General features: G+C 35.1%; 1 protein-coding gene across 7 annotated transcripts in view; it reads left to right on the top strand.

The window, feature by feature from the left end:
• Positions 1-26836, top strand: part of SNX7 (sorting nexin 7) — a 152848-nt gene that overhangs the window by 66014 nt on the left and 59998 nt on the right. For 2 of the 7 annotated variants that reach the window (XM_072754532.1, XM_072754537.1), the window contains exons 8-9: positions 2054-2206; positions 8046-12209. In XM_072754532.1, coding sequence (XP_072610633.1) covers positions 2054-2206; positions 8046-8279 — 387 coding nt within the window. In that variant the 3' untranslated portion in view covers positions 8280-12209. Of the gene's footprint in view, positions 1-2053; positions 2207-2619; positions 3117-7237; positions 7311-8045; positions 12210-26672; positions 26746-26836 lie in introns of those variants that run through there. The other 5 variants (XM_072754534.1, XM_072754536.1, XM_072754535.1 and 2 more) reach the window with 4 other exon arrangements.

Raw genomic sequence — 26836 nt, 5'->3', positions numbered from 1 at the left:
GCTTATCCCGTAGCATCCACAGCCCACCATCAGATATCCCGTGAACGTCCCATTAACAACTCATTAGACAGATTCTCTAAGATTTTTTATCTATTTTTTAAAAAGATTTTATTTATTGAGAGAGAGAGAGAGAGAGAGATTGGCAGAGACACAGGCAGAGGGAGAAGGCTCCATGCAGGGAACCCGATGTGGGACTCGATCCCGGGTCTCCAGGATCACGCCCTGGGCCGAAGGCGGTGCTAAACCGCTGAGCCACCTGGGCTGCCCAGATTCTCTAAGATTTAACAAAATAATCACCCCAAAGAGTACACATACTCATAAAGTAATAAATGGCCTCACTGAGATAGTTTACAAACAAAACAGGTAAAAAAAAAAAGTCCCCTCCCTCCCCCCAAAAAACATGAAAGTCAACCTGCTATTGAAATACGTCTCCCATTGGTAATGGGTTATATATATAATACCAAATGTTTATTCTTAGAAAATAAAGACAAATATAGCTGCGATGAAATAAGGACAGAAAAGTGGAATTCCGTAGCGAAAATGATGATTAAAATAAGAATAATGAGAGTAATAATTCATATAAGCATTCAAAGCAAAATAATGTATTTTGATTCTAAGACATTCTCACATTTTAATGCCTCTGAAATGGGGATCTTAAATAATAGCCTCTTTCCAATATTTCCAGTTGCACCACATTGGTAGTGTATGATACCCCTTTGAAAACACGAGAGAGCTGGTGTCATTTCTGCTTGAAGTTTCCTGGCCTTAGATCTTACCCAATAAAATCCAAGCACTTTACCACGAACTGAACAGCTCAATGAGAGCTAGTCACCTGTTCCTTCTGTGATATCACCTCCTAGGATTTCCCCCTTTTTGTTCACTCTAATTCATGCTACAGCCATGCTAGCCTCCGCGTTCTTCTTCGACATCTAGGCATGCTTCCACTTCCAGTCTGTCTGTTCCCCGTGTTGTTTCCTTTGCTAGGAATGATTTTTCTTCTAAGCGCCACATGGTTCATTTTCACGTTGCCTCTAGTATTTAATCAAATGACACCTTCTCATTTAGGCTTTCCCCTGTCATCTTACGTGAAACTGCATCATCCTACATTCCCTATCTGCCTTTCTGCTTCATTCTTCTTTCTAGCATTAATTTTCAATTGATTGTTCCTATTTCATTTATCTTGCTTGTGGTTTGTCTTTCCCCGGTTGAATATAAGGTCTGGTACAAGCAGGGATTTTTGTCCATTGTCTTCACTACTGAATCTCCCAAGTCCTAGAAGAATGCCTTACAAAGAAGGCACTTAATAAACATGTTCTGAATATATGAATAAATAGTGTATATAAATAATGTATGTCTAACTATATGTGTTAATATGTAAATACACCAAATATAAAACAATGAATTAATGGAATACATGCTCAAAGGTTGGTGAGTGGGGTGGGAAGAGGTGTAACTATCACACTAAGCCTGTCTGATGGCTCATGGACTAGGTGTCAGGTGTCTTGAGATATCAACCTGCCTCTGTTGCCAGCTCAGTTAAATTTGGCAGGTTAATCCCCTGAGCCTCCAGGTTGGACTGCATAATCTGAATGGATGTTACAACATTGTCAGTTAAATTGATCCTTCTACTAAAAACAACTGAAAAATGAGGACCAGCAAGAGGAAGCTGTTGAATTAAACCATACCTCTTAACATAAATATTATCACCATAAACAATAGTGGTAGTGAGGGTTAATGCAAAAGAATTTTGAGATAACTTGTAGTTCAATTTCCTCTGTTTTATAAATAGTGAAACCCAAGCCCAAGGTTTGAGGGACTTAGCCAAGGTCAGATGCTAATTCGTGGCAGCCCTTAGAACTCTACTCAGCATCTCTGGCTGAATCCAGTCTTCTTTCTACTATAACGGGTTAGTACAAAGAGTAAATGCCGGTGACTTTCCAAACAAAGAATTATACTTAAGCTGTTTTGATATAATGTTTGGCTTAGATTTGATAAATTCATTTAGTGGCGAGAATACATTGATCAATGCATCTCTCTTTGTGATCTAATTCAGCTTACAGAAGAGATTGGAAAACTTGAAGATAAAGTGGAATGTGCTAATAATGCCCTGAAAGCAGATTGGGAAAGATGGAAACACAATATGCAAAATGATATCAAGTCAGCATTTACAGATATGGCTGAGGAGAATATCCACTATTATGAACAGGTAATTAGTGATATGTGATATTGCTTCATGTTATGAAAGTTATCCTCTCTTTTACTTTCTATCTGTCCCTTGATGAAAGAGTCTATTAAGGAAGCAAGTGTCACATTCAAAAGCCTCCTTGGTGGCTCAGTGCCAGTGGAGTTGCCAGTTAATAGAGTAATGCTGAACCCACCCACCGAAACAAATGTGTTTATGTGGAGGAAGGATGAAAGTCTTCCTTCTTACGCAGCATGCCCCAAGTGCCTAATTTGAGCCTTGATGTGAGAAAGAAATATGACACCATTTTGTTTTGTTTGTTTTCCCTACAGTTTCTTGTTTTGGAAGGATTTGAATTTTTCAAAAGCACCTGGTAATGCTTCCTACTGATCCTCCTGTCTTATTTCCTCTTCCTCCCCCTTTCTTATGTTATAAAGGGTTTCCAGCATGAGAACAGGACCAGAGGTTTGAATGAGCAGAAAATCAAATCGGGTTCTGGATCCTGTGTCCCTGCCATTTCTACCTTGCCATTCAAAACCTCAACAAAAAAGCATGCTATTCCTTTTTTTTTTTTTTTTTAAGTTCAGTTTAGTTTAGTTCAGCTTTTTTTTTTTTTCTGAAGTTCGAGATAGAACCTAGTCATCATTTTGCTTTTCAAATGATGGTTTTTTTATTTTTTATTTTTTTGCAACTGACAGTTCCCTGAGGTAGTTATTATTTTAAATGAATTTTATACTACCACTTCTTTTTTTTTAAATCTACCATATCCTAAACATACTGTTCCTAGGAGGTACATTTTAAACGTATCTTAAACCTTATCTCTGGCTGAATTAATGACTATATGGAACCGGTACATTAAGAATATTATTCTATGCTTTGTGGTCTAGTAGTGCATGTCAGTTTAATACTATAAAATATTGTATATTTTCAAAGATTAACTGATAATGATATTTTCATTTAACGAGTTTCTTAAGCCCTTACTTCCAGCAGATGCTGTGCTGGGCCCTGGAGGGACCACAGCATGAAAGACAAATACAGTGCCTTTCTCATGCAGTCACAGTCACCAAGGAGAACAGACAATTAATACAAAAGATTATAATAAAGTATAATACGTTCTAGCATAGAAAGATATTACAAAGGCATCTAACCTAATCTGGAAGGAATGAGAAATGTTCTGCAGAGGATGTTGTTTAAGCTGAGGCCTGAATGATGAATAAAGGTAGGCGGATAAAGATGTGGGAAAGAGTTCCAGTCAGAGAAAATACATGCAGAAAATCCCAGAAGTGAGAGAACATGTTCAAATAGTTGAGGTTCTTTTTTGGAGGTTGGAGAAACAGAGGTAGTATTGAACTGAAAAACGAGGTTTTTGTATGGGAGGAAAAAGTTTTCCTGAACTCTCTTAGGGTCCCTGGCTAGGTCTGAAAATTGAAATGAGAAAGATAAATTGACAGGAGAAATGCACACAAATTGATTTAATGTAAGTTCCCCGAGAACTTACAGCTTTCCTAAGGACATAGTGTCTAGAAGCAACAGACCCAAGTATTTTATGCTAGGTTTGATGAAGGGTGGGCAGTCATAGAGCATTATGGTAGATTAAGAAGTATGAGGTCAGTATAATAAACTGGGGAAACTTAACAAGGCCTACTTGTTCCTTTCCTTTGATAAGGACATTCCATTCCCCTGGATATAAGGACCTTTCATATGAGTGGTTTTTTTTTATTTTTATTTTTTTAAGATTTTATTTATTCATGAGAGACACACAGTGAGAGGCTGAAACATAGGCAGAGGGAGAAGCAGGCTCCCCATGGGGAACCTGATTCAGGACTCCCTCCCAGGACCCCAGATCATGACCAGAGCCAAAGGCATCTGCCACCAAGCCACCCAGGTAGTCCCATATGAGGGTTTTATCAGGTTATGGAAAATGAGGGTTATGTAAAGTTGAAGTGATCTTCCTGCCTCTGCCATAATCTCAAACTCCTTCAGCTTAAAATATTCAATATGGCCAGGTGCCATAATTTGCTGCCATGTGTCCTGAACCCCACTGGGCTAAAGAGTGCTTTATCATAGAAGTCTTTTATTTTTCATCCTAAGGGAAATAGTAGAGACCATTGAAGAGTTTTCAGCAGGGAAATGACATTATCTATTAGACTTACCTTTAGAAAGGTCACTTGGGCTTTTATGGGTCAGAATGCAACAAAACTGGATATGATGAGACCTGATAGTTAGGGAACTGTTGCAGCACCAGACAGATGTGAACTGACAGAGGGATTTAGTGGCAGTGGCCTGGAAATGCAAGTGATTGAAAAGATCATTCTCTCTCTCACCTTAACTTTTTTTTTTTTTTTTAAGATTTTTATTTATTTAAGAGAGCAAAAAGAGGGGGAGCACAAGAGATGGGAAGGGGTTGAGGGAGAGGAAGAAGCAGACTCCCCACTGAGCAGAAAGCTAGACATGAGGCTCCATCCCAGGACCCCGGGATCATGACCTGAGCCGAAGGCAGACACTTAACTGACTGAGCCAACCCAGGCACCCGTCTCCTTAATTTTTTTATTCTGCGTTAACCACCTTAAGTTCAAATATCTCAAAGAAATTTCCCATAAGTCTCAGATTTTGAAATGATTTAAAATATTTTATTGAATAAAGCACATTGACCAACACTTAACTATTTAAATCCACAAAAATAACTTCCTCTCTCCTTTACATTAGTACTGTCCATTCTGATATTACAGAAGTGTTATGACAATCAGCAAAATAATTTATAAGAACATACCTTAAGGGGCACCTGGCTGGCTCAGTAGTTGAACATCTGCTTTTGGCTCAGGGCATGATCCCAGGGTCCTGGGATTGAGTCCCACATCCGGCTTCCTGCATGGATCCTGATGCTCCCTCTGCCTGTGTCTCTGCCTCTCTCTGTGTGTCTCTCATGAATAAATAAATAAAAACTTAAAAAAAAAAAAGAAAATGCCTCAAAAATTGAAATATGCAATATACTATACGTGACTGTGATTATAAAACAGAAGTATATTAGGGTATAAAAATCACATGACAAAGGCATGGGCTGTATTTTCCTTTAAATGATAGGATCTGTGAAATTTTTTTTCTAAGTTTGGACTTTATTTTTTAAGGGAAAGTGTTCATAGCAGTTCCACTGAGTTATAACTGAAGTGTTTGGGTTTTGACTATACCTGTCACATAAATTCGTATTTTTGTAATTCTTATAGACTGAATTCAGTCTATATACAATACTGTTTTTTAAGAAACAGTTAAATTAGTATCACTGTGCCATATTGCCAGTTTTGTTCTTCACGGCAGTTTATGTCAGTATGTTTTTTAACTCTTTCCTCCAAATGAATTACATTTCTAAGTGTTCATAAAAATGTATCGAGTGTAATACATCTTAGATGTATAACTTTGAAGTAATCATTAGTTTTCTTTAAATTCAAAAGAACCCTACAGTTTCAATTATTTGTTGTTTTTTTCCCAAGTGAATAACTTTTAACTGATTTGCCATATCAGTCCAAGCATAATCAGGAAGTTGGAGCCCTTAAATAATCAAGGCTTCCTAATTAGCACACAGACTGTGTGGCCTGAAACAGTAACAGTCTGCTGTTATCTGTTAACTTCAGAATATCTTAGATATACAGAGAAGTAAAATGTTCCAGAATCTTTCCATTTTCTTTTTTAATTTAATCACATTCTTATGGAAATACTTTTTTTTTATCAACATTTGCAAATATAAATCCCCAAAGGGGTTTGTTCCTAGTATGATAGATGAATTGGGATATAAACACTTGCCTTTGGACTTGTTTTATGAAATGAAATGGTCACAGCTTGTTTATAACTTAAAAGTTAAATATCAAAGTGACAGAAGAAAATCAGATTTTAAGTATGAGGCGTGGGTCTTTATCGGAAGCTAGCTATTGTCATATTGAAATGTAGTACTTAGATATGTGAATTTACTTGGAGATGGTTGACACCAAATAAAAAACAGATATCTCTAGGTGAACTCTATATGGATAAAATGAAATTATTTTCATTTTGTCCTATATAACGAATAATTACAAATAAATTTCAGGGCACCTAGGTGGCTCAGTGGTTGAGCATCTGCCTTTGGCTCAGGGCATGATCCTGGGGTCTGGGATCGAATCCTGCATCAGGCTCCCTGCAGGGAGCCTGCTTCTCTCTCTGCCTGTGTCTCTGCCTTCTGTCTCTCATCTCTCATGAATAAATAAATAAAAATCTTAAAAAAAAAGAAATTTCACTTATTTTTAAAAACAAGAATTAACAAAACACTACAACAAAAAAATCAAATTGAACATGGGTTGAGTAATTTCAAAGTATATTGCTACTCAAATAACCAAAGAAAATTACTTCCTTATAAAATGTGAAGGAATGCTAAAACACGAGAACGGTTTCTGTTTATGTGTTATTTATGCTGATGGTGATGATGATGGTGGTGGAGAGATTTGAAAGGCTAAGTGATCCTTGGTCAGTGTTACAAACTGAAAGAATATACTCTTAGAAAATTCACTTTTAATATCAATGAAAAGATCACATAATGTTAATTTTTGCCAAATAATGCAGTTTATAGTTAAGTGAATAAAATACTTAAGTGAATGTAATACTTAAAGTAATGTAATTTGTTCCTTTGCACAGTTTACTTTACAGTATTAATGTATGGAAGTCCTTGTTTAATAGTCCTATTTTTGTGGTTATAAAATTAACATACACGCACACTAAAAACAACAACAAAAGCTAGGTACACTAATATATAAATTAAAAACAAAGAATGCCTGTAACCTTTTCTCTTAGAGAGAGTGGCATATTTAAATCCAATATAGAAAAATCATTTGCTTTGTTCAGATCAAAATATTTTAAGATTTCTACATGACCCTTTCTGAATGTGTCAGCATAAAAACATGATTCCTTATTTATTTTGCATCATGATGATTATAGTAGATATGTTATTTTGAGCTCCAAATTTCTTATTTGCTTACTTTTTCTCAATAATGATGCATCTTAACATAACACATTACATTTTTTTTGCTCTCACAGATAATACTATTACAAGTAATTATGAGCATTAGACGGTAAAAACTTTCTGGATAAGAATTCAAGAAATAACCAGGTCAGAGGTCATTTCATTTCAAATTATATCAATCTTATTTTTAAGAATGTCAGTTGTCTCATGTGAAATCATTTAAGATTCTGTTAACATCAAAATCTTGTGCTAAGTCCTCTGGAGCATCCAAATTCAAACTTTAAGTCTTGCCATTAGGGCCTTAATAGTTTACTGGAGAAGAGTAGCAAGTATATGTATTTTTCACTTGATTACTACAGCTTTGTTTTATTGAAAGAGTATTTACATTAGTTGTATTTACCTGAATTGTAGTGAACAGATTTAATTGAAGGGTTGTATCACTACTGAATAATAGAAATACATGTGTCAACATGGAAGTGTAGGAAACAAAAAAATGATTATAGCATAGGCCTTTTGCTGGAAAATGAATGAAGAAAGAAAAAAATCATTGCAAAAGGATATCATACAGCCAGATGAATAATACAGCTACTGTTTTCCTAAAATACAAGTGTAGCTATTTATGGACCCCTTAACAATTAGAGAATTTTAAAAAAAGACGATAGATAGATAGATAGATAGATAGATAGGTAATCGTTCTACAAAGTAATGGATGGATAAGCATTGAACACCCTAGAAGTTCTTCAGGTACACTTGTATTTATTTAAAAATGTACTCCTTGTTATGTTGGGGAAATGGTAAAATAAATTCCGGTGAAAGAATTGATTGTTTTAGTTTTATTTATTTATTTATTTATTTATTTATTTATTTATTTATTTATGATAGTCACAGATTGAGAGAGGGAGAGAGGCAGAGACACAGGCAGAGGGAGAAGCAGGCTCCATGCACCGGGAGCCCGACGTGGGACTCGATCCCGGGTCTCCAGGATCGCGCCCTGGGCCAAAGCCAGGCGCTAAACCGCTGCGCCACCCAGGGATCCCAAGAGTTGATTGTTTTAAAATCAGTGAGGCACAACAGTTTGGAATGTGTTGTAAATTTTGTAAACTTAAAACGCCTTGATCCAGATAAATATAGCTCTCAAGCATTGTGACATTAAGAGTTTAATCTATATTGATAATGATTTTTTATGATTATAAAACTGCCAGACAAGCAGGATTCTGGGTGGCGTTTAGATTTCTGTCCAAAATTTCTTTCTTCTTTTGAAAACTGGGAATCATATAAATTATGGTCTCTGTGCTCATCTGCATGAATTAAAAGAACACTGAGGGGGAATAGCTTCCCTGGTCTTAATTCCATCCCAAAAAGGGAAATGTTATATAATATGATAGAAACCTGGAGAGAAAGTATCCTTTTCAAATTCAGGGTTGCCCATTTTCAGTCATATTCCCTAGATTATAGTAATGTGAGTTTTAAAAAGTCACAGAAAATTTAGTTTTAATTTCAAAGTCACAGACTCAAAAAGAGAATATGACATAAGAAGAATGAACAATTCTAAAAACTAAAAGTGAAGCAGCTAAAGAATCAGATATGACCTGTGCTGCATGGATTATGAAAGGCAAAGATCCAAAAAGAGGGATACAGTCAAAGATGAAGACAGAGAAAACGGTGTCAGGAGGCACATTTCAGGAAGAAGTGAGGTTTGGGGAAGTCCTGTTGTCTCTATCAAGGAGAATGAAAATATAAGTTGAAAGATTTAGGCAAGTCTAAATAAAAAGGTAACTAAAATCCAGTATATTTGAAGGGATAATAAAACTGCAGCTATCCATTGCCACAAAAAGAGAAGTCTGACTATATTCTTTTTTCCAGTGAGCAATGCAAAAGCCCTTCCTTTACCAACTCAAAAGCAGTGCTTACAAAGCCTGTAACTTATAGCCCTTAATTCTAAACTGGCTTATGTCAGGAAGATCAGCAGACTTCTGCTCACCCAGGAGAAATGCGGACTGCTTTTCTTTCCTAGGTAAATACTAAAATTTGCTTCGAGAAATTTTGGGGGAATACGGGAACAGTGACACCTATTTCCAAAATAGTTAACCTCTGTAATTTCTTATATATCCCATATACAGTCACATAATAACTCCTTAAGTCTTTGTGAACACCCTTCCTTATAGAGAGGAGAGTGGGAGTGCCAGAGGATCTACCCAGAGAGAGTTTATTTAATTATTTTGGTCCCAAGGAATGACAGGTAGTTTTTGACATGTTGGGACAGAGGCATAATAAATGGTCTATATTGAACCATTTATTTTTTATATTGACAGTCTCTTAGGATGAAACCAAGTAAACAAATACTTTCTTTAAAGTTAATGTCTCAATTACCTGATCATAAGAACAAAGAAGTTGGCTATAGCTGGGAGTAATTCAGTTACCTCAGACAAGGATTTTTGAATTCATGTCAGGGGACTTTTCTTTTTATATTCATGCCTCATACCATTTACTAAAGCTGGTACCTGACCTGATCCCTAGGACCCAAGAAGACAGATTTCTTTAAAATTTTTTTTTTAATTTTTTAAAATTTATTTATTTATGATAGTCACACACACAGAGAGAGAGAGAGAGAGAGAGAGAGAGAGAGGCAGAGACACAGGCAGAGGGAGAAGCAGGCTCCATGCACCGGGAGCCCGACGTGGGATTCGATCCCGGGTCTCCAGGATCATGCCCTGGGCCAAAGGCAGGCGCTAAACCACTGTGCCACCCAGGGATCCCAGAAGACAGATTTCTTGATGGTGCTAAAACAGCCCGTCAGAAGAGTATATATCTTTGAAACTCTTTGAAGAATGTTTCAGAACTACATTATGTAGACCCCAGTCTTGGATAGATTCCCATTGTGTGTAGACTAGATTTCCTGGAAAGCAAACATACCCATCTTTGAGAGTCTAAGATGCTGAGATTTTTAATCAGCCTAAACATTTTTATACCAGTTAAAATTTTCAACCCATTACATTCTTGTGCCCACATTATCTACTTTCTTACTTAGTGGAAGTCATTCACTGGGGGACCTGAATGTCTGGAGTAGCAAATGCAGGCCACATCATACCACTTTTCTGTGGACCATCCAATTCATTTAGGGATGGTTATCCTCAAAAAGAAAACACTGAGTTTTCATCTTCCTACTATTAAATGGCATTCCTTTCCTTTTATATTTTTAGTATAGAAACCAATACAGCTGATTATTTGATGATTCACCTTGTCTTTCTTTTTACTATTTATGCCATGGAAATCACTTTTTGGTGAGCAATCAGTTCCTATTTTAAACAGAATCTAAAGGTACACAGTAATAATGATCCCAGCAAGGAAAACAGATGAATAACTTTGTGTTATCCTAAGATGTAAAAACTTCATATTCTTACTGTTTGATTAGCGGCTTCCCCATTGAATATGGAAATAAAATCATCAGTGAAAACCTGCTTAGAATGTTCATGGGACGCTGTTATAGTTCTCTATTGTCAGTTGTGGGAGGGGCATCCTTGGAGATTAGCTACCACAGAGGCCAGGAAGCTCCCTTCTCAGCTTGATAGATTATACCAGGATTCTTGGATAAGTGAAGATGTAAGAATCTGACCTGAGGGAAAACTAGGTTAAAGACAGTTTGTAAGTAACTTTTTAAAATCAACTATTGCAAGTATCAGAGGAAGTCCCTGTGTATAGTTCTCTGGATCTGTAACTGTTGTATATTTGGGGGCATAGTTGATCAACAGTCATTTATTTGCATTGATTTTACTTTGGCTATCATTGGTTATGACAGTTGAATAGCCAAGTGCTTTCCATCTAGGTTATACTGCTTCATTTTATTGGAGAAGGTCGACAATGCACCTTAGCACCTTTACATTCCCAAGAAACTCTTTAGGAAGAAAACCTGTTCACCTTTGTTGGATGTCTTAGATTTATTTGCTCACAGAAGCTGCTTATGGAATAAACAAATATTCTTTAGGAAAGACAGGGAACTAATAGAAATGTGAGGCTTTTGATCTTCACTTGGACCTTTATTGTAAAACTATCTATCTGAAGTTTTGGTAACTATGAGCTCTTAGAGTAAATTGCAGTTCTACTTGGCTGAAAAGACTGCTCTATTCTAGCCAACTACCTTTTGAACTTATACCTCAATAATTTGATACATGGTTTTAGTGATACAGGTGAATGTTCCCCTACTATTACAAATAAGAAGGTAAATATTATCCACCACAGTGATGACAGGGCCCTGCTTTCATATTCCAAGTCGTAAATCTACCTCTAACTAGTTTTTTTCCAAAGGAGCCTTTGTACTCAAACCAAATTATTTTGCAATGAAATGATCTTCAGCATGTGAAATGATAGTATACTTTTTAGAGGTCAACTCATTTAGTTCACTAGGTTTTTATCTTGGTGACCACATTGAAATTTGCTCTATTCAAAATTTAAGTTTTATGAGAGTTACAGTTACAGTCTTGTTATGCTAGAAGACAACTTCTGACTAAAAAAAAAATAGAGCAAAGTAATTATCTACATCCTTTACTAGCTATTCAAAATACTGAATTCAGTCCTAATGATGCATTTTGAAAGTAACATTGACAAACTAAGATGTAATCAGGATAAGGTTATGATGCTAATGGTCTTAGAAATGCATCTTCATTCAAAAAATTGGAAAAGAAGAAAGATATTTGGAGGGCAGTCATGGAAGAAGGATTACATGTTTTATCTTTGCTTCAGTTAATAGATCTAAAACCAGCTCTTGGAAATTATGTAATTTGAACTCACATGCAACAAAATTATTTCCTATGTGTTATAATTTTCTAAATTATATTAAATTGCATTGTAAAGACATAAATTCCTTGCCACTGGAAATTTTTAAGCAATTGTTGAATAATATAAATCAGTAATTCTGTCTGTACTAGAGCCTCTTAATGCATTTTATAGAAAATCAGTGTTTTGTAATGTTAATGAGTGACGCTTTTGAAAGAAAAAGTTCTGTGGTCAAAGAAATTTGGATTAAATAAAGTTAAAAGAGTTCTTAGTGTATTTTACGTGCTTATATGGTTTGTGAATCTGAAGGTATAATTTCCTTGACTAGATCAGCATTTCTTCTTGCAGGATTAGCACGTCATGGAACACAATTTGAGAAACCTTGGGTAATTATGTCAATCTCTAAAGTAATTCTAAAGTGTGGACTGATGTCCAGTCCATAAGTTGTTTATTACAGATTCATAACAAGATAAGTCAAAAGTTGAAAGTAATCAATTAACATCTTCTACAGCAATTAACCATCACCATGACATACAAGTGGATGATTAAACTTGTTTTCCTGATTAAGTATTGGCTAATTAAATATTGGCCAGTATTGTTCAGATTTTGTGGTGACTCATGTGGCATGCAGCTGCAGAGTAGTCACGCTCAGTAGGACCACTTAATGATCCTTGGAGATTGAAAGAAAAAGTTGTGTTCTTCACCTCAGTAGTTTGAGAAACACGGCTCTAATGTTCCATCTATTTTCTAAGAGTCTGTTTATCTCTTACGCTTAACATAGTGTACTTTCCATTTAAAAATTTATAATCTACCTAAAATTTAAGTATCATGCAAATATATAAAATACAGTCAATTAGAAAATTAAGCTTAAATGCAACAGAATGTGATTTTTATTTACTTCTAAGGAAACCTTGAAATCAATTGTCATTTTTAGAATTCCAAAGTAATTATGTAACCACTGTGGGGGGTAGAGGAGCCAACCCCTTGTGCAACTGAAAATCTGTGTACAAATTTTGATTCCCCAAAAACTTAATTGCTAATAACCTTCTGTTCACCAGAAGCCTTATCAGTAAAATAGTCAACACATGTTGTGCATGTTATATGTATTATATTCTGTATTCTTACACTAAAGGAAGCTAAAGAAAAGAAAATGTTATTAAGAAAATCGGAAGGAAGAGAAAATATATTTACAGTGCTATCCTGTAAAAAATCTGCAGATAAGTAGACTCATGTAGTTCAAACCTGTGTCATTCAAGGGTCATCTGTGTCCTGTTGTTTTATTAAGTGTTCATTTCGATTCTGAATTGTACATTCAAAAGCCATAGCTACAGCTCATGTTTTCACATAACCATGTACGTCTTTTATTAGGTTTCATATAAGTCTTGAAGGTTTTTGTCTTTCAGGTTTCTGTTTTCTTTAAAAACCTCTCTTAAAAATATTCTCATTAATCTCATATTCTGTGATATTATTTCTCAATTATCTATACAAATGAAGTTAAATTTAGGTATGAAAAGGACAGTTACACTAGATCATAAACTGTATGTGCCTCTTTCCCTTCCTTTGGATCAGATAAATTTTTCTGTTAAGCTAATCACGGATTTGAATAGATTACATATTTATAATTTCAAAAGTATCTAGTTTCCGAATCAAGAACATTCATCTTATTGTGCTTCATAAATGATGATTGCATTCTACAGGCCAATAAATATGGTAATTCCTATAAAGAAAAGGAGAAAGGGATTTAAGACACGGGCACATGTACACACTGCCTGATATAACATCTTGAAGAAAAAAAGGTGGATTTACTAATGAAAAAATTAAACTTGAATATCAGGATGCTTGCCACTAGCTAATTGTAAAATCTTAGTCATGTCTTCTCTAACCCAATTTTCTAATCTGTCAGTAGAGGTATTGATAATCCCCCTCCCCCCTTATCCACACACTGCCCTCATAAATCTTTCTTTTTTTTAAGATTTTATTTATTTATTCATGAGACACACAGAGAGAGGCAGAGACACAGGCAGAGGGAGAAGCAGGCTCCTCAAGGGAGCCCCATGTGGGACTCGATCCTGGACCCCAGGATCATGACCGGAGCCAAAGACAGATGCTCAGCTGCTGAGCCACCCGAGACATCCCCCTCGTAAATCTTTAGGAGAATAAAATTAGAAGACATGTATGAAATGCTTTAAAATAATGCAGTAAAACTTCATAGCTCTATCTTGATAATTTTTCAGTAATTCAAAGGTGCTATTCTTTATAGTTTGCTGTACTTTCAAGATGTGGTTAAACAAACACAGAAAAGCTTGGTGTTTGAAGTGTAGTACTAAACTGGACATTATGTGTATTATCAGTCAAAAACAATGATGGTAAGGTATAGAAAAGTATGAGTTGGAAAGATTTGAATTCAGATTTTAGTTCCTGTATTAATTCTTCCTCTAAAGATTTCCGGTTCATTAGACTTTTTCCATGTGTAAAAATAAGAGAAAGGGAATACATTGTATCTAGGGTTCTATCTTTAGCAGATCTTGAGTTAGAGATACAGACTAATACGACAAAATAGTAAAAGCATGGACCACAAGATGGCGTTTGTAGCTAATGAGTCCTTTTGCATTAACTGTTAGTCTTTTTAAGTATTTGCAGGATTTATAAATCAAGCTTATTACTTATCTTCTTGAGAGATATGTTAAAGTAATTTTTAGAAAAATATGCAAATTCTGTTATTTTAAAGTTGTTGATAGTTCTAAAATTATAAATTGGCAGATGATTCTTAGAGGCTGAATTTAGACTTTTCCAAAAATGAAATATAATGAGCAACTTTGAGCTATTACAAGATAATGGAAGTTGCTTTCCTCTAGCAACATAGTCTCTAATTTCTTTCTGGATTGATTACATTCACAATTTAAAATATGCAGTTCCTGCAAGTTTTCAATACTGTTTGGAATCTTAGGTTTAGGTGGTAAAAAGCTATTACTGTAATGTTACACATCCCATTACCTTCATTTTAGGTATGATCTATAATTTTTATAATGTAATTTATTTTGCAGTGAAATGGGCCTAGTGCAGAGATGTTTACATCTGTGAGCTTCAGTGTTTCCTCAAATGAGATGATGTCATTTATGCCCAAGATCACTTGAGAGAGCATTAAAATAATTAGAGGACACTCAGTCATATTTTTCACTTCTAATTTTTTAAAAGACATACAATTATAAGTACATGGTAAAGTTTGGCTTTTATCACATTTCATAATGATAGGTTTCATTGTTATTGTTTTAGGCAAGTTTATAGTTATTTTATTTATTTATTTATTTATTTTTTTAAAGGGAAGTCATTGATTTTTTTTAATTTTATTTATTTACGATAGGCACACAGTGAGAGAGAGAGAGAGAGAGCCAGAGACACAAGCAGGCCCCATGCACCGGGAGCCCGACGTAGGACTCGATCCCGGGTCTCCAGGACCGCGCCCTGGGCCAAAGGCAGGCGCTAAACCGCTGCGCCACCCAGGGATCCCTATAGTTATTTTATGCTATTATAGGAATATATAAATAATATTTTATTAATTTGATTTATGTGATAATATGGATGAAACTAAATTTTCTACTAGCTGTTCCACAAACAGGATAGTAGGATGACTGATGGAAACACCAAACTTTATATTGACATCCCATGTTGGCTAAGAGCATGGCTTTGAACAGGCACAACTTAGAGCTGAAAGACTTTGAAGACTTTCTTTTGGTGAGCCTCAGTATCCTTTGTAAATTGCTGAAAATAATAGTACATCACAGATTTGTTTGGGTATTTTTTTTTAAGATTTTGTTTATTTCTTTGACAGAGAGAGTGAGCCCAAGCAGGGAAGTGGCAGGCAGAGGGAGAGGGAGAAGCAGGCTCCCCACGGAGCAGGGAGCCCGATGTGGGACTCAATCCCAGGACCCTGGGATCATGACCTGAGCCGAAGGCAGACGCTTAACCAACTGAGCCAAGCCACCAGGCACCCCTTGTTTGGGTACTAAAATGTGTCTCTATGTGCATGTGTATGCATATATGGAATGGAATAAGGAAAGATGAAAGAAAATTCCTAGAAGTAAAATTTAATATTCACTATAAGTCACTAAAATTAAATGATTTTGAAACTTTTATACTCATAAACATCCTCCTAGGAGTCTCCTGCAGGTTATTCCTCAAGCCAGTTTACTGTACTTGAGCCTGGAATTGCCAATGTAGGAAATAAGTTTCAAAGCTGATAGATAGATAGATAGATAGATAGATAGATAGATAGATAGATAGATAAAAATATATGTGATATCCTTAGCTTGGTGCCTAGCACATAATAAGGTTTCAGTAAAGGTAGATTATCAATGGAGCAGCAGTAGTAGTAATTGAAAATATTTTTCATTAATTTATGAATCATCTCTTTGGAATTTATTTATAGTGATAATTATCTTGTAAATATCAAATACTGAGGAAAGAGGTAAAATTTTATGTTTGATGCATTTCCATACTGTGTCAAGCCAAGTAGAGCAAGGTAGATTTATAAATTGTGTGTGATCTCATTTCCCAACCTCTTGTTAGCTACCGTTAGCCCCTGGAAGCATTCACTTCCTAGTTCTAGGATCACAGTTACTGGACATACACAATCCAAGCCCCTTACTTTATGATTGATTAAACAAGCCCAGAGCAGTGAAGATATTTGTCCGAAGTCACACTGTAGGACAGAACTCCTTCATATCCTACCAGGTTAAAAAATACTGATTATCTTAAACATGCAAGCTTTCATTGGAAGCTGTGTTGTATCATTCATTCTCTGGAAAACTTAGTCACATCTGCTTGTAGGATTACTACACACTTACAGGACCTGAAGAGATATTTAATCTTTTCTGAGGGCGAATTCTCATTACCACCTTTGTTGAAGTAGCAACAGATTTACTTTTAAAACTGGCTTTGGAATTAAAACCTATTTTCTAAACATTCTGTGCATTTGAGAAATCGTTAAGCATGTGCATAGGAACAAAAAGGCCTTTGTTTACCTGCTGGATCTGTCTCCCCCAGCTCTGGCTCACCTTCCTAACTGTACAGCTTTGTTTTTCACTCCTGCCCTTCAAAGAGAAGCTACAGTTTTTGGCCTTGGGCTACAAACAGGAGCCACCTAGGGAAAGCGTGCACTGGAGTCTCAATTAATGAGGATTTGTGATCAATTTACTTTTTGGTCACCCAGCATCCTGCCTAGTAGCATGTACAGCATATTTATTGGCTCACTTTACTGCAGTGAGGCACAGAAGGCAGTAGAAAAAAAAAAAGAGTACTGATATCTATAGACACAGTTTTCTTAACTAAAAGATGCAATTCCTTGATTTTTTCAAAGTATTGTTGTATCAAAGAAAATGATAGTGTGGAAGATTATAACACACTATTCAACTAACAGCCTGTTGTTGATCCTCTGGTGATATGAGAACCTAAAACTAGAATGAGAGGCTGGGTACTGGTAACGGTCAGGCTGACAGTACTGCGAATATATAATTTTAATAGATATTAGCTTGCTTCATAATTGTAATGATTTAAAAGTGGAAAAAAAAATCAATTCCTTGATAGAAAGCAATGAGAAGCCAAATAACAGAAGTGTCTTTTAAAAAAACATGATTTACAGTTATGAGCAAGTCTCATACTAGATTTTGAGATTGTGTTGCTACTGTTTTGATGACTCTTTATCTCCTCCAATTATCACAGTCCCGTACACAGCAAATACTGAACTAAATTGCTTAAATATGTGATATAAACAATCCATTTCTTGAATCTTTACTTGGTTTTTCATACTTTAAAAACAAGCAAAAGAGAAAAGAGGTTTTTAAAAGAGTTTTAGGTATTATCTCTTATTATTTTAAAATAGATTTATTTGCATTAATTAGATAATTGTGCAAATAGGTAACAGGTTATTATTAAATATTGGCAGGAGGGGACAGCTGATGTATTTACTTACAAGAAAATCTATCAAAATTCCAAAAGAGGTCTGGTAGCATCAGGTGCTGAACTTAGTTCAGAACCTAGAGAGCAATAGAAACCAGGGTGCCAATTAATTAATATTCAGATTGAAGACCGCATTTTTTGTGATGACCAGCATGTTTGTATGTGTCGTCAATACAATCCTACTGTATAATCGCCTGCATTTGCTGAGTACTTAGGTCCACTTCAAAGAGTGTGTGTGATCCTGGAAATACATAAAGAATTTCCAAGAGGTATTTAGGGAATCAATTTCTAACATTCAGCCTGCGTATGTACACTTCCTAAAACTTTTTCAGCTTAATGCCTCCTGCAGTCATGCATTTTCTTACCCATGTCTCTTTCCAAAATTGTCCTTTTTCCAGTATGTAAAAGGAAGGTATCTCATCTTGATGGCCCAGTAACTTATTAAGTATATCCTGGTGGTCTTTTAGGAGATGAGTTACTTTCCATTTGCTGATGAATAAACACGGGCTGTACTACTTACCAGATTTGTAATATCACAGACGTACTTAACCATTTGTGCTTCAACCTTCTCATCTGTGAAATAAGATACATAGCAGTCATTGTAAGGTGGTAACATGAAGGTAATATGTACTAAAGCAACCATTTCAATGCCTGAGCAAGTATTCATATTGATATATATTGCAGGTGTCGTGTTTTTTTCTGTTTTTCTATGGTAACATTCTAGAACTCCTATTTCAAAAATACATAAATTGTTTTTCTTCCCAAAGTATGATAGCTGGTAAAGAGTTCTGTGGCTAATTTGTCTTTTTTACTAAATTTCACCGTCCCATTTGGGACTTAGTTGCAAAATGAAAATGTTAATTCACAACACTAATCAGCATGGATGTCTACTGAATATCTTCCTTACATGTTTATTAAGCTACCATAGTTGAAGCAGAATATGACAATAGAAGTTTCTTTGCGGGAGAATTAATGCCGTCTTTGCCGTGTAATTTGGATCACTTATTTGACAGGAATTCTAAATAGAATAGACTGCTCAGAATTACAGTTTGAATTTTACCTTGAGGACTTCAGAAGTTTATTCAAATGATAGTTTGGCAGAGTTATCAAAAAGATGTGATATCTCCTGAAAGCAGTAATAGCTTTGGGCTGCCCTGCAGGGTTACCAGATAGCAGAATTGTGTGGATTTGCAGAGGAGGCCAGACGGCTCCAGTAGAAATGAGGTTCGCTAGGGAAACAGGGCTCTTCCCAAATGCAAAGTCTGCTCTCTATTGGGCCACCAGTCCCGGTTAATAACTTTCCTTGTTTTGTAGATACTGTAGCTAGAGACGTAAAGAGATTTGTATTTTGGTATTTTTCTATTTCCTGATTTGTTAGATATTCAAAATTTCGTGAAGGAGATTTTTGAGTATATGTAAAGTTGAGTTTTCCTTTCTTTATTTCCCTTGGAATTGAAAAGAGATAAAATGCTAATGACAGCTAATATTTAATGCATGTCTGCCTGTGCTGTTCACTTTAGGTCTTTTGTAGGTGTTCTTCCTCAGGTTGTAGGAACTCTCTTCAATTCCTAATTTGCTGACAGTTTTTAAAAAACAGAAATGGACATTATAATTTGATAAATGCCCTTTCTGTGTCTATTGAGAAGATACTGCATTTAATACAGTTAATATTGACCAAAATTTGAATGTTAATCCAATCCTACATTCCTGGGATAAACCCCTTTTGGCCATGATGAATAATTCTTTCTACAGATTGCTGGATTTGCCACAATTTTATTTAGAATTTTTGTATCAGTGTTTATGAGAAATACTGGTTTGTAATTTTCTTCTCTTACACTGTCTTTGGTTTTGGCACATTGGAAAGCATTTCTATGTCTTCAACTTTCTGGTAGAGTTTGTGTAGAATTAATATGATTTCTTCCTTAAATGTTTGATAAAATTCACCAGTAATGGCCATTGGGCCTAGAGTTTTCTTTGTGGAAGATATTTAACAACAAATTCAAATTCATTGGGTTATCTATTTCTTCTGTCTATATCTATTGAATTTGCATAGTTTGTGTCTTTCAGGGAAATTTTATTTAAGTTGTCAGTGTATTGGTATAAAGTTTTTCTTAATGTTCCTTTATTTCCTTCAGTAGGATCTGGATACTGATGTCGTATTTCTCATTCCTCACAGCTGTAAATTTGTGTCATCTCTTCTTTTAGGTCTGGTTAATGATTATCACTTTTATTAATCTTTCATTGATTCACTCTGATCTTTTCAGTTTTCTTTCTTTCTTTCTTTCTTTCTTTCTTTCTTTCTTTCTTTCTTTCTTTCTTTCGTTCTTTCTTCTTTCTTTCTTTCTTTCTTCTTCCTTTTAGCTCTCCCTAGTCTGGGAGTTTAATTTGTTTTATTTATTTGTTTGTTTTTAGGATGGAAGCTAATCATTTATTTAAGATTTTTCTTCTTCTTTTTTTTAGTTTTTGTTTTAGTTTCAATTGGTTAGCAGACAGTATTTTTTTTAGCAGACAGTATTATATTAGTTTCAGATGTGCAATATAATGATTCAACACTTCCATACATCACCTAGTATTCATCGCGAACCTTTCTTTTCTAATAGACATTTAGTGCTTTAAACTTGTTTCTATGTACTGCTTTCGTGATCCCAAAATTTTTTTATATGCCATGTTTTTATTTTCATTCAGTTCAAAGTACTTTCTAAATTTCCTTCTGATTTCTTCTTTGACATGGGAGGTATTATATATGTAATTTTCCTGTTAAGATTTCAAATATTTGGAGATTTTTCAGATATCTCTCTCTTACTGATTTCTAATTTAATTCCATTGTGTTCAGGGATCAAACTTATGTGACTTGTCTCTTTTAAAATTTACTGAGACTTCTTTTGTAGCCTGGAATATGGTCTATTTTGGTCAGTGTTGTATGTGCATACAAGAATAAATGTGTATTTTCCTTTGTATAGATATCAATTAGGTCAACTTGATTGATAATAGTGTTCCAGTTTTCTACATCACTGCTGGTTTTCTGTCCACATATTCTATCAATTCTTGTGAAAGAGGCATACCAAAATCAATCATAATGGTGAATTTGGCTTTCTCCTTACATTTCTATCAGTTTTTGTTTCATGTATTTTAAACCTCTCCCATTATATATATAAATATTTTAAATTATGCCCTTTAGATGAATTGATGCCTTAATCGTTATGAAATAACCTTTATTTTTGATGATAATCTTTGTTCTAAAATCTGTTTTATCTAATATAGCTTATATTATAATAATTATAATATTATAATATTATAATATATATTATTATTATATTATTAGATATTAGTATATCTTGCTTTCTTTTGACATGCATTACATAGTATGTATTTTTTAACCCTTTTAATTTAAATGTATTTGTGTCTTTATATTTATAGTGTATTTCTTATAAGTGGAATATAGATAGGTCTCGTTTTTTTATTGAATAGAAATATCTTTGTCTTGTTGGAGTATTAAGCTTATTGACATTGAAATTGATTATTGATATTGATATGGCTTGGTTTGAGTTTGTTATTTTGCTATTTGTTTTTTATTCTATCTGCTCTTTGCTCCCATTTTCTTCTTTATACCTTCTTTTGGATAATAGACCATTTTGTATGATTTCGTTTTACATCTTTTGTTGGTATATTGGACATACCTTTTATTTTTCTAGTGGTTATTTTGGGGTTTATTGCGGGTCGTTTAATCTTCCCATAGTCTACCTTCAAGTAATATCACACCACTTCATCTATCATATAAGAACCTACAATCAGGGCAGCCCGGGTGGCTCAGCGGTTTACCGCTGCCTTCAGCCCAGGGCCTGATCCTGGAGACCCGGTATCGAGTCCCACATCGGGCTCCCTGCATGGACCCTGCTTCTCCCTCTGCCTGTGTCTCTGCCTCTCTCTGTGTGTTTCTCAAGAATAAATAAATAAAATCTTAAAAAAAAAAAAAAAGAACCTACAATTGTATTCTTCTGTTCTCTTTTCCTGGTCTCTCTGCTCTTTTGTCATGTATTTGATTTGTACATGTATTATAAGTCTCAAAAAATCTTGTTACTATTATTAATAATAATTAACAAATTCAATAACTATATTTTAAATACATTTAAGTAATAAAATACACATGTTTCCATATCACTGCCATGCCCTGTGTTCTTCATTCCTTTGAATGGATTCATATTTTTCTCTCTGGTCTCATTTTCTTTTTGTTTGATGGAATTTTTCTTTTTTAAAAACATTTCTTGTGGTGTGGTCTGTTGGTGATAAACTCTATAGCTTTTGTATGTCAGAAAATATCTTTATTCCACCTTTGTTTTTGAAGGGTATTTTTGCGAGACATAGCATCCTGTATCTTGACAGTATTTTTTCTTTCGCTACCGTAAAAATGTTCCTCTGCTATCTTCTCGCTTCCAGTATTTTGGATGAGAAATACTCAGCCTCTGTTTCCTTCTTTTGTCTCTAAGATTATCATTTTTCTCTGTCTTTAAAGATGATCCTTATCGATTTTGAGTGATTTGGTTATAAAAAGTGGCTTGATGCATTCTTTCTCATGTTGTTTCTTATGTTTAGGGTTTGTTAGGTTTCTTGGATTTGTGGGTCTATAATTTATAAAATTTGGGAAAATTTTGGCCTTAATATTTTCAAAAGATTTTGTGCACCCCACCTTTTCAGCGACGCTAATTACAAGTATATTATACTACTGCAAGCTGTGTCCTCTGACTCACTGATGCTTTTTTCTCTTCTTTCTCATTGATCTTTTTTCTTTGTGTGTCTTCTTTTAGATACTTTCCATTCGTATACCTTTATGTTCACAAATCTTTTTCTTCTGCATTGGTCTTATACATTATTAATTCCATTCATTCTATTTTTTCATCTCACCCAGTAATTTTCATCTCTGGAAGTCCAATTTGTGTGTATTCTTCATTTATTCCATGCCTCTACTTAACTCTTGGAACATCTAGGACAGTTTTATAATAACTTGGAATGTCCATGTCTCTAAATCTAGCATCTTTGTTAATTCTGGGTCAGTTTCTTTTTTTTTTCTCCAAATTTTTATTTAAATTCCAAATAGTTAACATGCAGTGTAGTATTGGTGTCTGGTATAGAATGTAGTAATTCAGGGGATCCCTGGGTGGCGCAGCGGTTTAGCACCTGCCTTTGGCCCAGGGCGCAATCCTGGAGACCCGGGATCGAATCCCACATTGGGATCCCGGTGCATGGAGCCTGCTTCTCCCTCTGCCTGTGTCTCTGCCTCTCTCTCTCTCTCTGTGACTATCATAAATTAAAAAAAAAAAAAATGTAGTAATTCATCACTTACATACAATACCCAGTGCTCATCACAAGTGCCCTTCTTAATCCCCATCACCCATTTAGCCCATCCCCTGCCCACCTCCTCTCTCCAGTAACAATCAGTTTGTTCTTTATAGTTAGAGTCTGGTTTTTGGTTTGTCTTTTTTTCCCCTGCCCAACATTCATTTGTTTTGTTCCTTAAATCCCACATATGAGTGAAATCATACAGTATTTGTCTTTCTCTTACTGACTTATTTCACTTAGCATCATACTCTCTAGCTATATCCACATCATTACAAATGGCAAGATTTCACTCTTTTTTATGGCTGAGTAATATTCCATTGTATATAAATTTCACTTGGTTGATTTTTTTCTCATTATGCGTCATATTTTTTTGCTTTTTATCCTGGTAACCTTAATTAGATGCCATGTATTCTGAATTTTGTTGCGTGGTGAATATTTCTGTATTCCTATAGCAGTTAATTAAGTTGCTTGGACACAATTTGATCCTTTAAGGTCTTACTTTTAAGATTTTTTAGGTGGTACTTGAGCAGCTTTTAGTATAGGGCAAATTATTTCCCAGTATTGAGGAAAGACCCTTTTTTGTATTCTACCCAGTAACTCATGAATTATGAGATTTTTCCCATCTCTTTGGTGGAACCCTGTACTATTCCTGGCCCTGGGAAGAACATGGGCACTGTTCACTCTAATCCTAACTGGTGGCTTCTTTTTCCAGGCCTCAAGTATTTTTCTACATGCATGTACTAAGCAGGACTCCATTGAATTCCCTAGGCAGACCTCCACAGATCTCCAGAGTGCTCTCTCTCCACTCTTTCTTCTCTGGTGCTATGCTCTATGAACTCTCCTGCATTACTTTTCTGTAGACTCTTAGCTGCATCTCTTCAACCCAGGGAGTCTGCTTGGATACATCAAAATTCACCTTCTTCAACCATGGCTTGGAAAATCTCTTAAGGCAATAAATTGGTGTATTAGTCTGCTAGGGCTGCCATAACAAAATACTACAAACTGAGTGACTTAAGCAACAAAAAATTATTTTTTTTTACAGTTCTGGAGTTTAGGTGCCCAAAATCAAGGTGTTGGCAGGCTTAGCTTCTTGGTTTCTTCTGAGACCTTTCTTCTTGACTTTGCAGATGGCAGCCTTCTCCCTATGTCCTCATATCATCTTTTCTCTCTGCTGTCATTCCTGTAGTCTCCTTATATAACCAATTTCCTCTTATAAGGCTACTAGTCAGATTGGATTAGGGCCTGTTTTAACAGCCCTATTTCAAATGAATCACCTCTTTAAAGGCCTTATATCCAAATACTTACACATTCTGTGGTACTTCAACAAATGAATTTTGAAGTATCTCAGAATGCACTTCAACAAATGAGTTTTGGGGACACAATTCTGCCCATAACAGTAGGGTAATCATAGGGCTCAGATTGTTTTTATCACGTCTCTCTTGTCCTTTTTTGCCTGATGTTCATGGTCTTGAAAAATATATTTCATATATTTTTTCTTTTCTTTTCTCTCTCTCTCTCCCTCCCTCCCTCCCTCCCTCCCTCCCTCCCTCCCTCCCTCCATCCTTTCCCTTTCCATCCCTTCCCTTCCTTCTTTTCTTTCTGTCCTTCTGTCTTCTCTCATCAGAGGAGTAAATTCAGTCCTTATTATGCCATCTTAGTCAGCAAGAGAAGTCCTAAGCCCCACTTTACCATAAACTATTCCTCACATTACCCTTTCACAAACATGCCAGAGATTTATTGGCATACTCCTACTAGGAAACATTCGTTAACTCATTCTAGTGTGATTTAGATCCCACTACTATTTATTTCCATCATACCCTGTAAACTTCATAGACTCCATAATTGATTATATTTGCTTACTTGTGTTTCTTGCTAAATCATAAGTTCCGTAAGGTCAAGGATTGTGCACCTGACATAATAAGAACTCAAAAATATTTTCTGAGTCAATGGATGTTTTATGTCAACCCCTACCTCCCAAATTATGTATACTTTGGACAGTTATAAAAGACATAAGGTCTAAAAGTTGAAACATATGTCAAATGTGAGGTATTTCTCTTTAATGCCCTTTTGTGGGTATAAGGATCTAATGTAAATACATTTGCTTCTTCTCCTGTACCACATCAGAAGAGGCCACTCTTGCCTCATGGTCCCTACAGTTACCTGGTCTTCTCTCTTCTCCCTACCTTCACCTTCTTTACCCTTATCTTGCTTTGTTATTTCCTCATACCAATGAGATAGGTATTATTATTATTGCACATCCAAAGAGGGAGAAAATAAGAGAGTCAGTAACTTACTAAAGAGTAAAGGTAAATCCCAGAACTGATTCATCACAGTGACTAAAAACTTATGCCTTATGGCTTATACTCAGGTACCACTACTCTCTAAAGTTTTTAAATAAAAAATACCCCTTAAAGTCTTGATAGATTTGATTATTCTTATGAGACTTGTATTATTCCATGCCTGACTTTCAAAATACATATATCAGAAAATAAATACTTAACATTTTACTCAGTAATTTACTGTTGTTGTTTTTTTTTTTTTTAATTTGGCAGTTAAGGTTTCAACAGTACTTCTGCTCTCATGCAAATAAACAATTTTCTAACCATATTATTCATATCCTAAGCTCTGGAAACTATTTCAGAGTCAAATCACTGTGTATGACCTTTATAAAAACCTTATTTGGTAAAAGGCTTCCCATATTCTAAATCTTCAGTTTGAAACAATATTGTATACACACATATATACACATACAAAAGTCCATACATACATACATACTTTTTGAAACACAGCACATTTATAATTTGAGAGGTTTAAATTTTGAGTTGTATTGTGTTTGGGAAATTGCTGGTCTGTCACTTAGTTCCTATTGTCAGAAGTAGATATATTAAAGCTATAAAAGGTTTAGAGGCTAAAGAAGTGACATGAAAGTAGTTTGGCAAATAAACTGGTGTTAATCAGTCCAACTTCAGAGTGTATTATATCAAAAAAATAGATATATATGTATTTGTATGTAGCAGTCTATCCACATTTGGAAAAGATATGACTTTTAATTAATTTAATCTTATGCCAAATACATGTTTGAGTAAGTCTGTTTTAGAAGAATCCTGAATATATGTAAACTATTAAAATTATGCTGTGGATAAACTTCATACAGCTTACTGAGACTAGGCAAGTAGGCAGGTCAGTCCTAAGCAACATCACAAAGGTGGCCACATTCCTGTTGGTGTATCCCCACCACCTTCAGTCTCGTCTGAACCTTTTTCATTTCCTGTTGCATATTAATGACCAAGTTTCACCACTTAGTCCCAAGAGACCATCATAATATAATAATTACTAATTTTTGAGCACTTATTTGGGCTAAGCATTCTTCATAGAGATTTATACTGATTATGGAACTTTAATTTTTATAGTTGCCCTAGTGGTAAGTACTGTCATTAATCTAATTTATAGCTGGAGAAACTATAATGAAGATTCGTCAGCTTGGCCAAACTCAGACTTGTAGTGGGATTCAAATCTGATAGAGGTATGCTTATATCCCCACTTCTCTGACTAGATGCTTAACGCCCAACTCCTCAGATCCAAATGGTCCATCTTTTTCTCCAAAATGTAGTGAT

Source organism: Vulpes vulpes, chromosome 3, assembly GCF_048418805.1.
Source record: "Vulpes vulpes isolate BD-2025 chromosome 3, VulVul3, whole genome shotgun sequence".
NCBI classification, from domain to species: Eukaryota; Metazoa; Chordata; class Mammalia; order Carnivora; family Canidae; genus Vulpes; species Vulpes vulpes.
This window is presented reverse-complemented; position numbering and strand designations above follow the sequence as displayed.